This window comes from Chlamydotis macqueenii, chromosome 2, assembly GCF_036417535.1.
Source record: "Chlamydotis macqueenii isolate bChlMac1 chromosome 2, bChlMac1.mat, whole genome shotgun sequence".
Lineage (NCBI taxonomy): Eukaryota > Metazoa > Chordata > Aves > Otidiformes > Otididae > Chlamydotis > Chlamydotis macqueenii.
This window is the reverse complement of record NC_141557.1, coordinates 2,771,753-2,788,902: the sequence shown is the minus strand read 5'-3', so window position 1 is coordinate 2,788,902 and position 17,150 is coordinate 2,771,753. Positions and strand designations below refer to the sequence as shown.

General features: G+C 51.5%; 2 protein-coding genes across 2 annotated transcripts in view; one reads left to right on the top strand and one right to left on the bottom strand.

Annotated features, from left to right (window-relative positions):
- The window catches only part of ZBTB47 (zinc finger and BTB domain containing 47), a 23,781-nt gene extending 16,200 nt beyond the window's left edge, over positions 1 to 7,581 (top strand). Inside the window, exon 6 of the mRNA XM_086741710.1 lies at positions 193 to 7,581. Coding sequence (XP_086597836.1) covers positions 193 to 554 — 362 coding nt within the window. The 3' untranslated portion in view covers positions 555 to 7,581. The remainder of the gene's footprint in view (positions 1 to 192) is intronic.
- KLHL40 (kelch like family member 40) lies at positions 6,566 to 17,150 on the bottom strand. The gene is made up of 6 exons (XM_010128028.2): positions 16,005 to 17,150; positions 12,508 to 12,668; positions 11,215 to 11,322; positions 10,058 to 10,243; positions 9,370 to 9,516; positions 6,566 to 8,610 (listed from the first exon to the last, which is right to left on the bottom strand). The coding sequence occupies exons 1-6, from the start codon at positions 17,148 to 17,150 to the stop codon at positions 8,499 to 8,501; spliced, it is 1,860 nt and encodes a 619-aa protein (XP_010126330.2). The 3' UTR covers positions 6,566 to 8,498.

Here is a 17,150-nt window from a genome sequence, read left to right as displayed (position 1 = left end):
AACAGCCCGAGCTCTCTCAGCCTGTCCTCACAGCAGAGGTGCTCCAGCCCTCTGATTGTCTGCATGGCCTCCTCTGGAGCCTTTCAGCTGGTCCATGTTTGATGGCATAGCATCTTTGGATGGGTGACGGGATGGGGTTTTGGGGGGGACGGTCCAGTCACTGGCTTCTCATCCATCTTCCCCCATCTGTAGGCGAGAAGCCGTACATCTGCGAGATCTGCGGGAAGAGCTTCACCAGCCGCCCCAACATGAAGCGGCATCGCCGGACCCACACGGGCGAGAAGCCGTACCCCTGCGACGTCTGCGGCCAACGCTTCCGCTTCTCCAACATGCTCAAAGCCCACAAGGAGAAATGTTTCCGTGTCAGCAACCCCTTGGCTTCGGACACAGCCGCCTCCCAACCCACCACCAGCCCAGTTCCGCTGAGCCCCGGTGTTTCCCCCCTGCCCCTGCCACTGCTTCATCCCCTTCCACAGACCCTCCCTCCTCCTCCTCACCTACCGCCGCCCCCTCCCCTGTTTCCTGCGGGGAGGATAAATTCGAACAACAACTAGGTGCCCCCCGCCCCCGGCCATGCGCCTGCACGGACTGCTCTGCCCTGCAATGCCTCCCGCCGGGGAGCCAAGGCTTCGCTTGCTCTCTACCCCACTTCCTCCTCATTTTGGGGTTGTGGTTTTTTGTTTTTTGTTTTTTCCCCCCCTTTTTCTCACCCGTCATTCTCCACGGAGAGGAAGCCCCCTCCGAGGAGCGTGGATGTTGCGGAGGGGACGCCGCCGTCCGTCCGTGAGGGTGTAGGTGAAAGGCGTCGCTCTCCGTTTCATCTTCCCGCACGTCGGGACGCTGGTGGGGCTCGGAGGAGCAGGATGCCGCGCCGTCCGGGATTCAGCTCGCCGGCGTCGCGTGCCCGCTCGCTAGCCAACTGAACGCCTGCCGACGCTTCGGTATTTATCATAAGCTGAAATCTAGCTGGTGGTGCTCGAATCCCTGTACTGTAAAGCTGGTCTTTTCAATTCAGGCTCTTTTTTCCCCAAGAGGCTGAGAGGTGGGTGCAGCGGAGGAGCCCCTGCCGGTCCCGGCTGCCAGCCCTGGTGGCCCGTGGCCAGCGAGCAGATGTCCCCGTTGGAAAGCCGTCAGCCCGCTCTCGTTAGCAGCCCTCACTGTGTCTTCCTTCCCCTCGACAGGTTTTCCTTCTTGATGGGCGAAAGCACAAACACCGGCGTTGCGTCTCAAAGCATCAGCAGCTTGCGGCCGGTTCATTTTTGGGGCGCCGTAAGGGAACCGGGCTCTGGTTGTGCCCTTTCTGTTAATCCCAGCAGGAGCTGGGCTCCTGGGGACGCTCTGGAGTTGGCGAGGTGTCCCTGGGAGAGCTCCGATGGCCTCTGGGCCAGCGGGAGGGTGGCCTGGGGCGGAGGAGCAGGATGCCAACGTTTCTTGGCAAAATCAGCCCAGAATAGTGCCTTAACAATTCGAATAAACGCCTGGCCGATGGGTGTGCTCCAGGCTGGGTCCCATTGCAAGGTTCAGAGCTGAAGCAAGACCGAGTTCAGCCTGATGACAATGTCCTGTCCTCCAACTTGTTGCCCGCCTTGCTCTCCCAAGCTTCGCCTCTCCCCATGGGGTTGGCAACCGTTGGCCAGGGAGGACCAGTGAGGGCTGTGGTTGGTTTTGGTGGTGCTCCATGGTGTTGGTTGGTGCTTCTCTGGCCACATAGTCTTTGCTGAAGTCGAGCTGGTCTTTGGGCTGACTTCATGCTGTCAGAGGAGGAGAGGAGAAAGGCTTTGCTGTTACCTTTTTTTGGATGCTGGGGTCCAAGCTGGGTCTCTCGCTGCTGTGCTCTGCCCCAGGGTGTCATGCATTGGCCTGACCACATGGCTGTGTGGTCTCCTGGCCTGGGAAGTTGTCCCCTTTGTGGCTGGGGGGAGCTGGGAGCGCTGCAGGGGCTGCAGAGCATCCAGCGTGGGCAGAGAGGGGCCGGCCAAGAGTTGGGGTGCTGTTGCAGCTGATGCCGTTCTCCCCGGGTCAGCACTGTGGGTGTGTACGGCCATGGGTCAGGTCATGGAGGAGGAGGGGAGCAGGGCTCTTGGTAGGCAAGAAGGAAGAGAGGACACTGAGCAAGCAGCAAGAGCCCTTTCTCGTTTGCACCTGGTTCTGGGTGGTAGCAGGGTGGTGGGGACAGTGAGCCACATCTGGCTCTGCAAGAAGTCTTGGTGCTTCACCTCCTGGACCAAATCAGCAAAGGACTGGAGCAGTGTTGAGGCCGTCCCTGCAGAGCTGGGAGGATTCAGCCACGTGCTGACCGAGGACGTGCAGGAGCATTAGCCTGATAGGGAGAGAGGAGCATCTGCTGTTCTCCTGGGTACTCTTTGAGGTGATGGGTTAGGTGACTGGTGTCCCCTCCTGTGCCTGATGTCTCTGGAGAAAACTGGCTGGTCTTGTGGATTTGAGCATGTTGGAGCACCAGACTGCTCTTCATCCTCATGTTGGCTGGGATCCTGTGGAACCCCAGGACTGCAGTCAGTACCAGTGAGCTCACCCTCATCTCCATCTGCTCTGAGCAAAAGGAGGATGCTGTGGCAGAGCTGCCTTGACATATTGACCTTCTCAGATGGGTACCAAAGTTGTCTTTGCTCTCCTTCCTCCATGAGGCTTGTTGGGATGGTGCAAAACCTTCTCAAACACACGCCCGTGAGGGATGCAGGCCCTCAGCTCTTGGGGCCATTGGCTTTCTGAAGGGACCATGACTCAGAGTGGAAGACGATTGCTTTAGAGAAGCATTCAGTGATAACCTTGGAGGTGTTAGAGGGCCTCAGTAGAGTGATCCATGCTGTCTTCTCCTCCTCCCACATCCCATCTGCTCGGGCTCCCTTGTGCTTCTTTCCCCTCACACTCAACCTTGAGACAGGATGGGAGCGTTGCACCCCGAGGAGGGTGCACCTTGCCTCTATGGTCTTCTGTGGTCTACCTGCTTGGCTGGTAGACTTCTCCTCCCAAGTAAACGCCCACCCCAACATGTGCTCACTTGTACCGCTCGCCTGGAGGTGGCTTTCCCTGTCGCTGTCCTGGTTCATCCTCTGCCAGTGAGGACCTGTCCCACTTGGATGTCATTGTGAGATGAGAGCACCTTGTTGAGGCTATAGAAGCCCAGCAGAAAGCCCAGTGATTGATCCCAGCTGCATCCAATTCCCGTTGAGAGCCTGCTCGTAGGGCCACTTGGAGACGTCGAGATGTGACCATGCACACAGCACTTTGGTGAACCAGATCCCTGCTGCTCCCTCCCCTCTCCAAGGCCTGGGCAGTTCCCAGGAGTTCTCCACGGCCTCCGAGCCCTTTTGTCTACACCCTTACTCGGCCCCAGTGTGTCTCTTCATGTCTGGTTTTTGTTAACGGACTAAGAGCTCGAACGAGTCACTCCTGCCGTGTCTAATCCTGTGTTCATCCCAGCTGGCCCCTTTGGGTTAGACGGGGCAGGGGGTGGGGGCGTTGCGTCCTGTGTTTTCAAGCTTTTTGTGTTTTATTTTAAATCTTTTATTTTAATTTTTTTTAACTCTTGCACCTTAAATCTCTCACACCCCTTCTTCGACAGACCGCGAGGGTGGAGAGGGGCTTGATTTCCATTACGCAGTTCATGAACGTGCCACAACGCAACATTCAGCTGACCGTGCCCACGCGCCGAACCCTAGATCTGTCCGGTTTGAAATTTTTTTTTTTTTTTTTCCCCCCTTCACTTGAACTCTGGGGGGGGGGAGGGAGTCATGTGGGGAGGATCATTTTTGGTTTCTATATCCCAGGAGCCTGGTAGCACAGACCAGTTAGCCTCGTGTTGCCCGTGAGGCACAGCTGGCCCTTTGGACCACAGCCATAACCCCAGCGCGGTGGGAAGGTGATTGACGGATGGACGGCCGGTGGGTGGGAACGGCTGTGACAGTGCAATAGAGATGAGCATCCGCTGCTAGACAACTCCACTAATTAAACTCTTGGCGTGCCCGAAGTCGAGAGGGAAGGACGGATGGACAGACGCCCTTTGTTCACGTGGACGGAGAGAGCTTCCCCACGCAGAGCCCTGCCGAACGACACATAACCATGACAGGAGTTGGGTCGAACTTGAGAAGGAAGAAAATAATGATTAAAAAAAAAAAAAGGAAAAAAAAATAGGAATAAGAACAACCTCGGTAGCATGGAACTTGAAGGAAAGGAATGAAACCCCAAGCACTTGCCTCAGAACTAGTTTCTCATGCCTGATGTTTGGCTCTCTGTTATTTTACGGCATTCGGTATCGGTTGCCCAAACGTGCCCAGTTAAGAGTGTATCGGTGGCTCTACAAGTGTGAACAAACTAAATGAAGCACTTTATTCTGTATAGAGAAGGGAAGGTGGGGAGGGGAGGGGAAGCTTGGATGCTTTGCGGAAGCATCTTAAGTAATGTTCTAGGAAATGTATTATTATTATTATTATTATTATTACTTTTTTTTATGATCATGTGTAATCAATATATGTTTATCTTTAACTCCAAGTACAGCAGTTATTCTCTTTGGGATGGTGTGGTGAGGGGGAGGTTGAGATGGTTGGGTTAGTCCATCAACATGGGGCCAACTGGGGCAAGTCATTGCCTACCGCAGGAACGGGCGAGTCTTGCTTCGTTGATGGCCCCGTTGGCCAATGTCCGGGAGGTCCCAAGAGGTGCATCAAAGCTGCCTTCCAGGGCTCAGCTCGCAGTCAGCCTTGGCACCAAGGGCTCAACAGACATCCTTGTCCCGAGCCATCTTCTGCCAGGCGGTGCGGGGGCTGCTCTCTGGGCCACCCACGAGCCAGACGAGTCACGGTAGGCTGTTTTGGGTTGTCCCTGGAGGCCAGCTTCTTGGCCATGCTTTGAAACCTGCTTTTGACCTCTCACCACGGCATGTCAGGGGTTGCTGAGCTCTGAAAGCGGTGAGAGGTCAAAACCGGGCCTTTCCACTGCGTTCTCCCAGTCTGGAAATGTGATGACTGTTACCAAAGAGGTTGCAAGTGGAAGGACTGAATCAATAAACAATTTGTCTTTTATAAAAGAAAACTGAAATCTCCACCGCTTTTTCTTTGTTACCTTAATTTTGCTCTGTTGTAGTGTGTTTGGTGTTTTTTATTTTTTTTTTTTAAAGGCTCTTTGCATGCCGTTTTGTGAGGACTCAGAACCCGGCAGGATGGGCTTCCTGTGGCACGTCGACCGCTGCCCTTGCTTCCCGTGTACAGACTTGGCGTTTGGTGGGAGGCATGTGCGTGTGAGACAACTAGACCAACAAAAAAAAAAATAGCTTTTCAGGGAAGGGTGATGAGGGGATAGAGGAAGGAGCTCAGTGGGGGGGTGTCAGTGGGGGTGAGGGCTGAGTTACATCCTATGGGTTCCGTGAGTTTGCGCGAGCTGTGCGCTGGAGCTCTCTGAGCTCCTCTGCAGGCAGTGGAGAAACCAAGGAGCCCGTGCCAAAGCACCCAGTGCCTTTATTGATTTAAGATGGAGAGGTAGGAACCTTGCCAGCTGACATCAGCACTGATGTTGGGAAGCTAATGGAAGAAGAGATGATGTTCCCCCACCCTTGGGATGTACCTTCTCCTTTGCCACTGGCAGAGCCTGGAGAAGATACCCACGGGAGGACCTGTGCCACGGGAGCTGCATACATCTCAGCCAGGAAAACGCCAGGCAGCAGCGAGGGGTGGCACCCTGGGTATTCATGCTGGCATTTCTTACCCGTGATCGCCTCTGGACTGAAGCAGCCTCTCAGCGAGGTGGTGGTGAACGTCTCTGGGCCAGACTTTCGCTTGGTGATGTGCAAATTTGCTGCCTTCCTTGGGCCAGCACTGGCTTCCGCACACTGAGATTTGGCCCTTGCTGCTGAAGTGATGCGATATTTCAAGCTCTTCTGGGTCCTTTTATACAACAGCTATTTTTCCTTTTATGGTTCCTTGCCCTGTGCCAGTGGTGGCATCTCCCACAGCTTCATAGTGGATGTGAACCACATTGGAGGACTGAACTCCTATTAACTGTGTGCCCGATGGACAGTCGCGAGGCGCGCGACCGAGGGTGGGGACCACTCTTAATCACTGCTCCTCAAGCCGTTATTAAGGAACCACACCACAACAACTCATCGGGGCTCAGCAACATTCCCGTTAACTTCAAAGGGACCAGATTTCCCCCGGGAGAGATTTCCCCCACCACGTGGCCAGAGGTGTATGGGGATTACCACTCTCTTCGGACCACGTGCCAACATTTTTCCATTCTGTGTCCGGCAAGAAGAGCTGAAGCGGTTGGTGTTGGTTTCCCAACCCAGGCAGGAGGTGGTATCCTGCCACCACCATAAATGATTTTTTAAAAAAATTACTATTCTATACATGACTTATTTTTTTTTCTTCATTTTTCTTTTTCTTTTCTGCCACAAGCTGTTCTACAGTTGGTAGATTCATCGTCCGTTACCTTTGGAGTTGTCCACAGGAATTTCTGCAGAACTGAGTAGAAGGTGCTATTTTTTTTTTCAGTGCATTTTTTTCACACATTTGATTGTTTCAAAGGTTATTGCTGCCTTTTTTTTTTATTATTATTATTTTTTTTCTTTTCAAGCTGTTTTGTGCCAGCCAGTCACTTTTGATTTATTCTTCCTGTGAAAAATATTTCATTACTGTTCTGGTGTGATTGTCCTCTAAGGAGATTATCCTGTAACTTTTTCAATCCTTAAAATGAAACCAGGACAAGACTCTGGTTCCTTTACTGATGCCAAATTATCTTTCCTCCCAAACATATTTTAGGTTTTCCAAGACTGCATTTTGAGCTGGACAAATCAGCCAGATGTAATTTTTGACACCATCATTTTCTAGCCACTTTGAGGGTATTATTTTGCAAGGTTTGTATTTGTTCTCTTTTGTTATTGCCCAGAGAGGTGGTGGATGCCCCATCCCTGGAAACATTCCAGGCCAGGTTGGCCGGGGCTCTGAGCAACCTGATCTGGTTGGAGATGTCCCTGCTCCTTGCAGGGGGGTTGGACTGGATGGGCTTTGAAGGTCCCTCCCAACCCAAACCATTCTGTGATTCTATGATTTATTTTCACCCCTCTTCATGGTATCATGAGATTGTGTGGGCATCCAGCTTCTTTCCTAGGTAAGCTTCTAGTCCTTACAACTCTGGAGAAGAGCTGTAAGGGTATGAACGCTGAAGTTTCAGCTCCCAAATGGGGGAAAATAACAATAAAAGCCGGGGCTTTGCTAGGGCTCTCTGTGGGGCTTGTTCGCTGCGTGTGTTCATCACAGCTTTTCCTTAGCCCTTGTATTTGGTTGCTGTGAACGTTCAGTTGCAGCTCTATCGACGTGCAAACACAGGGGATTTCTTCTGAAATGGCTTAATAATTTATTGTTAAATAAACCACCGGTCAGATGGTGCGGGCATCAGGAGATTTGTGCTCTGAGAGATCTTTGTCCCGCTGCCAGTACAGTCATGTTTCTATCAAAACATTGTTACGGATAACTTAAAAAAAAACAATGGATTTTTCCTCAGTAGGAAGCTCTGTTTGAGCCAAATACATCTGAGATCTCCACATACTTAGCAAACTAGAATACTCTTTTTTTTTTTTTAAAAAAAAAAAAAAGGTCAGAACATGAAAAATAAGAGAAACAGCATAAATACAAAACCGTTCCCTAAAAAATCGACACTTGCCCAACTGTAGGTGAGGACATTGTGATCTGTGATTGAAGACGAGGAGGCCAAAAGCTGGAGATGAGTGCACGTGGCCCTCCCTGCCTCTCCTTCCCCTCTTTCCTACCCTGCTACTTGCATGGCTCTTCCTCTTCTGCAAACCTTAGCTCCCGACCTCTCTCCAGTCCAAAATCAAGGAGGAGGCAAAGAATTAAGACTATTTTCATTGCAGCTTCCAAAGCGTTTCTGCTGACAGTGCTCACATCCCCTTTTCTTTTAACTGTCTCACCCCAACAGCCCTCAGCACTCAGGAACTCATCAAAGTCCCTCCTCTACCACTCGACTTTGACCCTTCCTTCCCCTCTCCAAGGTGGGCTCTAGCACCATGCTCACAGCTACCTGAGGTGGGGAAATACTTCATAGACCCCCTTCGCTGGGGAATGTCAGCTTAGTCCCTAGGGACCCGCTTTCTGCCTCCGCTGTTGGTTGAAGAGGTTCCACAGCAATTGAGAAAACGGCAAAAAACACGGAGAAAGAAGCAGGACAAAGGTATGATGATTTTGTCCCGTCTACTGAGACTGGAAAAGCTCATTGCTCCATGTTTCTCAGTCTACCCCAGCCTCTAGATCCCTTCTCTAGTTATCTTGTGAGCATCTTCAAGTTCCCATAGGGCTTCAAGATAAATTTCCCCCTTTCTCATTTGACTGAGTAAAGCGGTACCAATCACAGATGCAATGTCCTACACAGTGTCCAGATGCCACATCTCTACGCTGATAAGCATGGCCTGACCTCCCCCCATCCCTCCTTGCCCCACATCTCTGTGGAAAAAAAAAATAAATCACGCCTTGCTACATCTTCGTTAGACGCAAAACGTTGAGGCGCACGGGAAGGAAGGTGGCACCGGAGGCGTACTGGATCTCCCGGAGGACTCCTTCCCACTTCTTCTGCTCTTCGTCATATCTGAGGAGAGACAGACAGACCATTACGGTGAGGAAAGCGTCTCCTCTCCCTCGCTTCAGCTGCTCTCCATAGTGATGGTAGCCCTGGTGCATGGTGTGACGTCCCACAGATGTCATTTGGCCACAAGGCATCTGTGGGAGCTGCATGGGGACTTTCAGCCCTGGTATGTTCTGGCTTCCAGCCCCAGGCTGGGGAAGGTGGATGTGGTCTCACAGTGGAGGGTGTATTTTGCCACTGGGAAGTGGGGTTGATGGCACCAAGACTGAGCATCCATGGTGAAGGCCAGGAGGTGCCTGCTGAGGGTGCTCTAGAGCCGCAGACGTGAAGGACAGGAGCAGCTAACGCTATGTTAGCAGCCCTCAGAAAGTGCTTTCTGCCCGCTTCTCTGCTCGCACGTAAGACTGTCTGATTTTATCTGCTCTGTTTGGCTTTTCTACATTGCGCAAACGCTGCTTCACGCCAAAGGGGAGGTCTGGAACCAGCTCCAGGCACAATGTCAATGCAGCAACAAAGCTGAAGGAGCAGATTTTCCCTGGTTCGTTGCTACGTGAGGCTGTGAGACTGAATCACCTAATGTGTCCTCCGGCACAGGGCAATTTTCTCACCCAGAGACACTTGTCTGAGCTTGCAGCCTTGTGCTGCAACAACATCCATCTCACTCTAAAGGCACCAAGAAAGACAGAAGCTATCTGTTCCCTCAGTGGGTCTCACTGACATCCCTCCCAAGCTCCGTTGGACAGCCCCGGGGAAGATCATCACCTCCAAACGTCGTTCAGCTCCGTTGGCACCAGCTCTCCCGACTCCGTCTCCACTGTGGCGAACCCGCCGAGCAGGTAGAGCACCCCAGCCAAGCTCACCAGGCTGACTGAGCTGCGCTCCTGCGGGAACTCAGTGAAGGTGTCCCACCTGCCACGTTGAGAGAAGGGACATGTTAGGGCACCCTGCCTACCCCATGCCAAGGCTGGCCTTGAATCAGGAGGCAACAACTGAATTAACTAGTGACAGGTTAACTTGTGTAGGTCTGCGTGGGATGGGATCATGCACTGACCATCGTTAGAGATACCTGGTTCCATCATCATAGTTCAACTTCATTTTGTATTGAGTAGGTGAGCTGTGAAGCACAGCTGGCATGGACCAGCAGGTCCCAATAGTGGGATGGCAGCTGCAAGGCCCCCCCTAAGTCAGAGAGTCTATTGTGTTGGGTGAAGCTGCCAAGATGAAGCTACAACCCTGCAGGGAACCCAAGAGCCACACCAGCTGTTGAAACTGCTTTGAAGATGATCCACAGCCCAACTGCAGTGGCATTGATGATACCCAGCTGTCCTAGACTGGGAGGAACCAGTATCAGGAGTTGCAAGCAAACTCCAGAATGGTTGGAAGTTACTTAATGTACACCTACAGCTGCTCCTTATGTAACTACGCCCCAAAAGTGTGCTCAGGTACGTACTTGTTGGTGGCAATGTCATACACTTCCACCGAGTTGGTCAAGCCGGAGTCGGTCACACCAGCTGCCACGTAGATTTTGTCCTTGTGCACAGTGGCTCCGAACAGGGACCGAGCGGTTTTCATGGGAGCCAGCTCCTTCCACTCAAACTTGGACGGGTTGTAGACACACATCTTCTTCAGGCACTTCCTGTAGAAAGATGAGGGAGAGAGAGAAGAAGCCTTGATGGCCTGCTGAAGGACAGCTTTGCACTGCAGGAATTGAGACATGTCTGCTGGGAAGGATGCGGGGTCTCTAGAAAGGATTTTTGCTCCTCCACATCGGCATGAGTGCCTTTGCTTGGGCGTGCACCCAAGGATGGCCATGCCTGGAGACATCATTTGTGTGTATAACACATTCGCTCCTGCTGTGGCTAGGAGTTCTAAAAAAATGAGTTGACATTGTGCTCACGCAGTCGGATACGGGTCTACGAAGCTGACCGCCGCTCAGGACCTCACACACAGGCCCTCGGACAGCGTTTCAGTGCAGCCAATCCGACTTGATGCTGTGAAATACCATCAGCATCGCCCCTGCTCCGCAGCATGGCCATGGAAGGTGCGTGAATGTATGAGCACTCACACTTTTCAGCCCATAATCCTTTCAGAGCAGGACCTGTCCTTGCTGGATTATGGCATGTTTGCTCTGCAAACGTTCATGCTTCTGGCTTGCGAAGAAATTGCTGCAACGCTCCCCAAAAGAGGCTGCTTCTGCCAAGCCCATCTCCTGCAGGAGGGCCGGATGGGGGTCAGTTTTGATGAAGTTTTTCACCCCTATTGCAAATATCCATCTGGATTTGACTACTAGGAGCACGCTGCTCCACAAGTCCAGGTCAGGAGACCCTCAATGTGATGGTTCTTGCTCTTCAGCGCATCTCCCAGTCTATGTGATATTTCTTTATTGTGAGTAAAGGGATGATACGTCCCCTCTCCTGATGTCCCTGTAGGACTCCTGAGGGCTTGGGAAGGGCTGCAGTCACAGGGGTGAGCTGAGAGGGAAGGATCCACGTCTCACACCCCATCCAACCCTCCTTCACCCATAGCGTCCAGGATGGGGAGGTACCACCTCCCGCTCCGCACTCCCACTAGTTTGGGGAATGACTCCCTGAAATTCTCTGGACCTACTTGTCGCTTCCTTTGCCACCGATGACGTAGATGAGGTCCTTGTGTGATACCACGGCGTGGCCGTAGACCGCGTAGGGAAGGGAGTCGGCTTCACCCCACTTGAAGGACCTGGATCAGAGAAAGATGGGAAGCAAAAGGATTAGTAACTTGCTGGGTGAGGCCTAGAGTACCTGGCGCTTTCCAGACCTAAAGGTGAGCACAGATCCTGACAAACAGCAAACGCACTCTCAAGAATATGACGTTTCCAATGAGATAGTGCTCAACGAGTAAATTTTGTGATCCCAAAAAAAAAAAAGGGAAAACAAAATATGCAGGATGTTAATGCTAATGCTCAGTCTTATCTGCAGCATCCTCTGCTTCTGGGCTTTGTGCACGCGCAGCCCCTCTTCTCCCAGGACCTGACCTCATTTACAAGCAGTACCAGTTAGACACAGACGAGGCAGAGATTTCTGAATTATGTAAAAAATTAAAACCAATGTGACTTAGGGGTGCAAGATCGTGAAGATAAATTTCTTTTTTTGGCCATCACCTTCCACTTTGAGGTGCAATGGTTGGCCCATGGTGGGTATCTCCACATTTTGGAGTGCAAGGCTCTGTTGAAGGCTCTGGGCTAGCTCCAGGGCAGCTGAGCAGAGGATGTAGCTACAAGGCTTTGGAAACCCCAAACAGGCTGACCAATTTCTCAAGGGGTGTCTGTTCATGTCCATGTAGCTTAGGCTCATCCGCAGCTTTCATACCTGTAGGATGTAACCCCCAAGACCTGCACTTTATTTTACCTAAGAACTGAGTTTTCTGGGCTCTGAGTGTTTTCTAATTACCCAGCCACTCCAGGCAAATATTTGATCCCATAGACCAGCAGTTTGCCCTATCCAGGTTTGTTACAGTTGAAATCTTGACCTAATAACGCCAGAAATACAAGTGGCACTGATCACATCTCTACAAGCTTTGCTGAGCCTCCAACCAATGGGCAGAAGGAAAAACTCTCGCTCCTCTGCTCAGGTCTCACGTGAGCATCTGCTACGATCGATTGCTGATAACCTAATATCCCCGTTACGGCTTCCATCTCCAGGAGGTTCAATTACAACAAACGAAGCAGCTGGAGAGAGACAGCTCAGAGCCCTGGGGTACAGCTTGAGACAGTCCCAGTGGTCCCAGCATCTAGATGCGGAGTTTGACCCCTGTCTCCAAAACCTTTCAACCCCTGGAGAGCTGGAGTTGTTCTGCACAGCAGCCGCTTCACCTGCTCCTGTAAACCACCTCTAACGCCGCACGCCCACACGCGTGAACACTTACAGCCGGTCGTAGCACAGGACCGAATCCAAGGTCTTTTCTCCCTCTTTCAGTTCTTTCCCTCCGACCACAAAAATGGAGTTTTCCGCCTCTCCCAGGCCAAAGAGGCAGCGAGGGGAGGGCAGGGGGGGCATCCCCAGCCAGTCTGCATCCAGATGGTCGTACTGAAAGGAAACACATGGTCATTAGCGTGTGCTCACCCGGCCCATTTGCTTGGCAAAAATCAGGGTCCAGAGGCTGAGGGCAAAGTCCGTCCCCACGTGCAACTTGGCCACCCCAGTAGGCACTTTCTGCGATGTTGGTCTCTGCCTGTGCCTTACCATCTGGTGCAGAACGGGGATCTTAGGGTCAACTCAAGTCATATATCATATGGCACCAGCAGGAGCATGTTCTGCTCCATGCACCAAAGCCTTGACTTGGAACAAGCTTGGTCATCTTCGGAAGAGAATCCCGTAATGGATAGTTCCTCGGACTGGAGGAGCTGAAGCACTTAAATCTTAGAAATTTTGCCTGAACCTCTTCGCACACGCCACAGCATTTCATCCTGATATTTTCCATCTCTGCCAGGTAACAGCGTGGTGTTGGCAATGTTGGCTACACAGCTTGCTCCCCTGAGCCCCTTCTGCTCCCACCAATTCTTCTTCTTTCTGGCAAATGATCAGTTACCATGTCTCTCCTCTGCTTCTCAAGATACAGATGTTGTCCTGTATCAGCTCAGTGTGTGTAAGAGATGAAAAATGTGTGTGTCTATCTGCACGACACGCTACAACACAACTGAGACGGTGCTACAAAGCCCAGAGCTTTTCTTGCTGACCAAAGTGTGCCAGACCCATCTGACAGATGGGGGAACTGAACCATACAGCACTGCTAGATCAGATGGCCAAACCCTTGCAGAGCCTTGAACATCTGTAGATGAAGGCGTTGCCTCATCTCCCACCAGAAAAAAAAAAAAAAAGATCTGAAAGATTATGAGGGTGGGGGACTCTCTAGGCACCATGACTTGATGGGAACTGTAAACTGGGGCAAAAATTTTTAATGTAGCTTGGTAGCAGAGGAGGGACTTCATGGGTTAAGTCAGGAGTGAGGTCTTGCAGCCTGTTTGGTGGGACTCTGCAAGATGAAGCTGTGGTGCAGCATTGCCTGAAGCCCTGTTTGCTATGGGCTGGGGCCAAAGAGCTTCAGCTTGCTGGGTTGCCTCCAAAGACTCGGCCTCAGCTGGGTGCCTGTGGTTATTGTCTCTTTGTAAGCCGTGGTCCGCGTATCTGTTATTTATAGCGCGAGCCCGAGCAGCTCGGTCACCAGGATAGTTCCTGCTTCCTGATGGACTCAGCATTGTTTTCAAGTCATACATCTTAGAAGTGACAAATAAAGGATGCCCTTTTCCATCTGAAATGTCAATGGAATCATTTTGTTCCTGCCAAAATTTGCAAGGCCTCTGGGATTTATCAGCATTTTTGTATTTTGGTGCCTGTCCTTAAGTCTAAACTATCCCTGACCTTACGCCACTGGCTTCAGCGGGAGGAATGTGGAATCAGGGAGGCCAGGAAGGGAGTCAGAAGGAGTAAGATGCTGCTGCACTGACACGGTGGTTCAAGGCTCCATCATACAGCTACCTGTCTACATCTGTGTGAAGTTTCAGCTTATAATCACAGAGTATTTTAGGTTGAAGGGACTTCCAAAGGTGTTTCATCCAGCCCCCGTGCTCAGCTTTGGAGTTAGAGCAGGTTGCCAGGGCTTTGTGCAGTCAAATATTAAATGTCTCCAAGGATGGAGGTTTTGTGACGTCTCTGGACTCCTGCTCCAGTACTCCGCCACCTCCACTGGGAACGTTTTCCTCACTAATTGAGATTTCCCTTACTGCAACCAGTGGCCATCGCCTCTTGTCCCATCTTTCTGCAAATCCAAGAAGAGTCTGGATCCCTCTTCTGTGTCCTCTCCCATCAGGGAGCTGCAGACACCAATGAGATCTTCCCTTCCCCTTCTCCAGGCTGGTCAGATCCAGCTCAGCCTTTCCTTGTACCTCCCGTTCTCCAGCCCTGACCATCTTGGTGGCCTCTGCTGAACTCATTCCAGTACCTCAGTGTCTCCTTTGTACCAGGGAGCCCCAGACTGGACACAGGATCCAGCTGTGGTCTCACAAGTGTGTGATCAAAGGGAAAAGAAAAAAAAAATCACATCCCTTGACCCACTTACTGCAGTCATGCTGAAACAGCCCAGGGCATGGTGGACCTTCACTGCTGCTCAAGGAATTACCTTGCCTGGCCAGCAACTAGGCCGGTGGAGCATTGATCTTCAGGCACTGGTTTCAGCTGAACACAAGGCAGCCTGTCTACCTGCTCTGCAGAGGTAAGTGATGGAGCTGGCCGCAGCCACGGTCATCATCCCACCTCAAACAGCATGTGCCCCTAGCCTTCCCTCACCGTCCTGCTTTCTAGGGCTGCGGTTTCTTCCTGCTGATTTCTTGTTTCACGGGGCTCTACGTGGGCTGCATAGGCTCCAAAGCCTGACCCTTTCCAGGTGAGGACAAGCACGGTCCCTGCGTACATGGTGTACAGACCTACCCGTGCAACGAGGCAAGGGAGGGTTCAACGCTCTGTGTCTTGGCCTGGGAACTACCCTTCCTTGATCCCTTCTGCCTTTCTGTTCTTTCTTTCCAGAAGATATGTGAGCCATGGGAGAAGAATAAAAGGATTTCTGGGTATAGGGAGGAAGAAGAGAGGATTTACTGGATTCCTACAGGGTCAGCAGGATGGGTAGACGCCTTGCGTTAGCTTTCTACAGGGAAGGTTCTCTTGGGTTACAGCCCAGGCCGGGGCTCAGATTCCCTGTGCGCAGCTTGATCTGATCCCAGCTTTGGTTACTGCTGAGTTAGAACAGACACTTTTCCAGTGGAGGATCCCAAAAGACATCACACCACGGTTTCCCCTGTACATGACAGAGGTGGCCAGAGACTCTGAGCTGGACTTAGCACATCTCCAGGGGCAAGAACAGCACTAGAAATGGGGCACATATCGGTAGGCAGGGACATACCCTGTGTCCTTGGAGTGTTTGCTCTGTGGCTGGAGCTGCTGCTGTTCCCTTTGTTGGCACCTGGCAGAGTCACCCTTGGGTTTTGCTGGTAATTCAGAACCAGGCAACATAAAAGATGCAAAGCTGAACCCTGACCTAGTGTGGCCTTCCAGTTAGTGTGCCCTATGGCAGCCAAGGGCTGGACCAAATACACCATTCAGCGTGGTCCCCTATGCATGATTTGGATCAGGAAGGGTTATTCCTATTACCTACTCTTTCAAGCTTTCTTCCTCAATGACTAGAACACCCCCTCAGCAGGATCTGCCTTAAAAATATGGAGAATCTCTAGTAAAACAATGCAGAAGTTTCATCTTCACTTGTAATTTTCTTTTTAACAGCACATGACCGTATATTACTGGCACCACATGGAAGCTAAAGACTGGTGATGCTCCAAAGTGGCCAAAGAAACAAGAGAAAGATAAAGCTAGTACCTGTAGGAAGTAGGAACTCATGGGATCCTCTTTGCTGTCCTCATTGTAGTACAGTCCTCCGACGATGAAGATCTGATTCTCTTTGGTCACCAGGCTGGTGTGGTTCTTTGGGATTTGAGCAGACAGGGAAGCGAAATAGCACTCGTTGGCAGTGGGATCATAGGCCACTGCTCCACTGTCGCTTACCATGAAAATAAGGTCCTGGAGGAACATCCCAAAGCGCATTGTGTCATTTAAGATCCCTGGGAGAGCATCCTCCTCTGTGTCTTCCTCTTCATCTACAGCTCCATTGACAACATTTTCTTTCGCTTGCTTTTCACTGCTTTTCTTCACTTTCTTCTTCTTCACCACAGTGAATTTGCCTTTCTGGGCGTCCTTCACCATCTGCAATTTCTTGAGCAGCTCTGGGCTGGACTTCACCACGGCGTGCTTCTCCACGTGATCCTTAATGTAGTCGTTGGGCATGAGGCGGAAGCGGATGCTTTCAAAGATGACAGGCAAGGCCTTCTGCCGGCTCTCATGGTCCTTGGTCCCCACCCACTTCATGACTACTTCAAAGACGGTCTCCTCTTTCTCGATGTTAAGGGAGTCACTGGAGATGATAGCAATAAGCTCATCGGGTGAAAGCTGGTAGAACTCGTCATCCCGAGAGACCAGCGCAAAGCGATCGCAAATGAAATCTCGAGCTGCCACGGCCAGCCGGGCACAATCCAGCATCAAGCCCAGCCTGAAGATAGCCAAGCAGTTGCTGAGGCAGAGCCGCTTCTGCAAGAAGGACACGCAGACGGTGAAGATGGAAGGGATCTGGAACATGTTGGCCACGGAGAAGATGTCCTGCACATTCTGTTCTGTGAGCTCCAGCTCAGAGGTGTAGATATAATGGAGGATCTTACCCATGACATCTGGATCAACATCTTCCAGACTGACCTCCCTCTTCTTGCTCTCTTCCATGTCTGAGAGGAACATCGCTCGGAAGTATGGGCTACAAGCTGCCAGCACTAGCCGATGGCAGGGAAACTCCTTCCCCTTGACTTTTAAGACACAGTCCAGAAACTTATTGTGGTCCAACATGTCTTTGAGTCCATCCTGGAGGAGAGTTTGCTGGTAGAGACGCAGTTCTTCCGCTTGATCAAAAGGCAAACCCAT

Bases quoted from the DNA above. Each gene is read 5' to 3' on its own strand.
- KLHL40 (XM_010128028.2), bottom strand. From the start codon at position 17,150: ATGGGTTTGCCTTTTGATCAAGCGGAAGAACTGCGTCTCTACCAGCAA. The intron at 10,244-11,214 runs GTAGGTCCAGAG...ATCTTTCTACAG, and splicing joins GGTGGCAAAGGAAGCGACAA to GAAGTGCCTGAAGAAGATGT. The intron at 9,517-10,057 runs GTACGTACCTGA...TCAACGTGGCAG, and splicing joins TATGACATTGCCACCAACAA to GTGGGACACCTTCACTGAGT.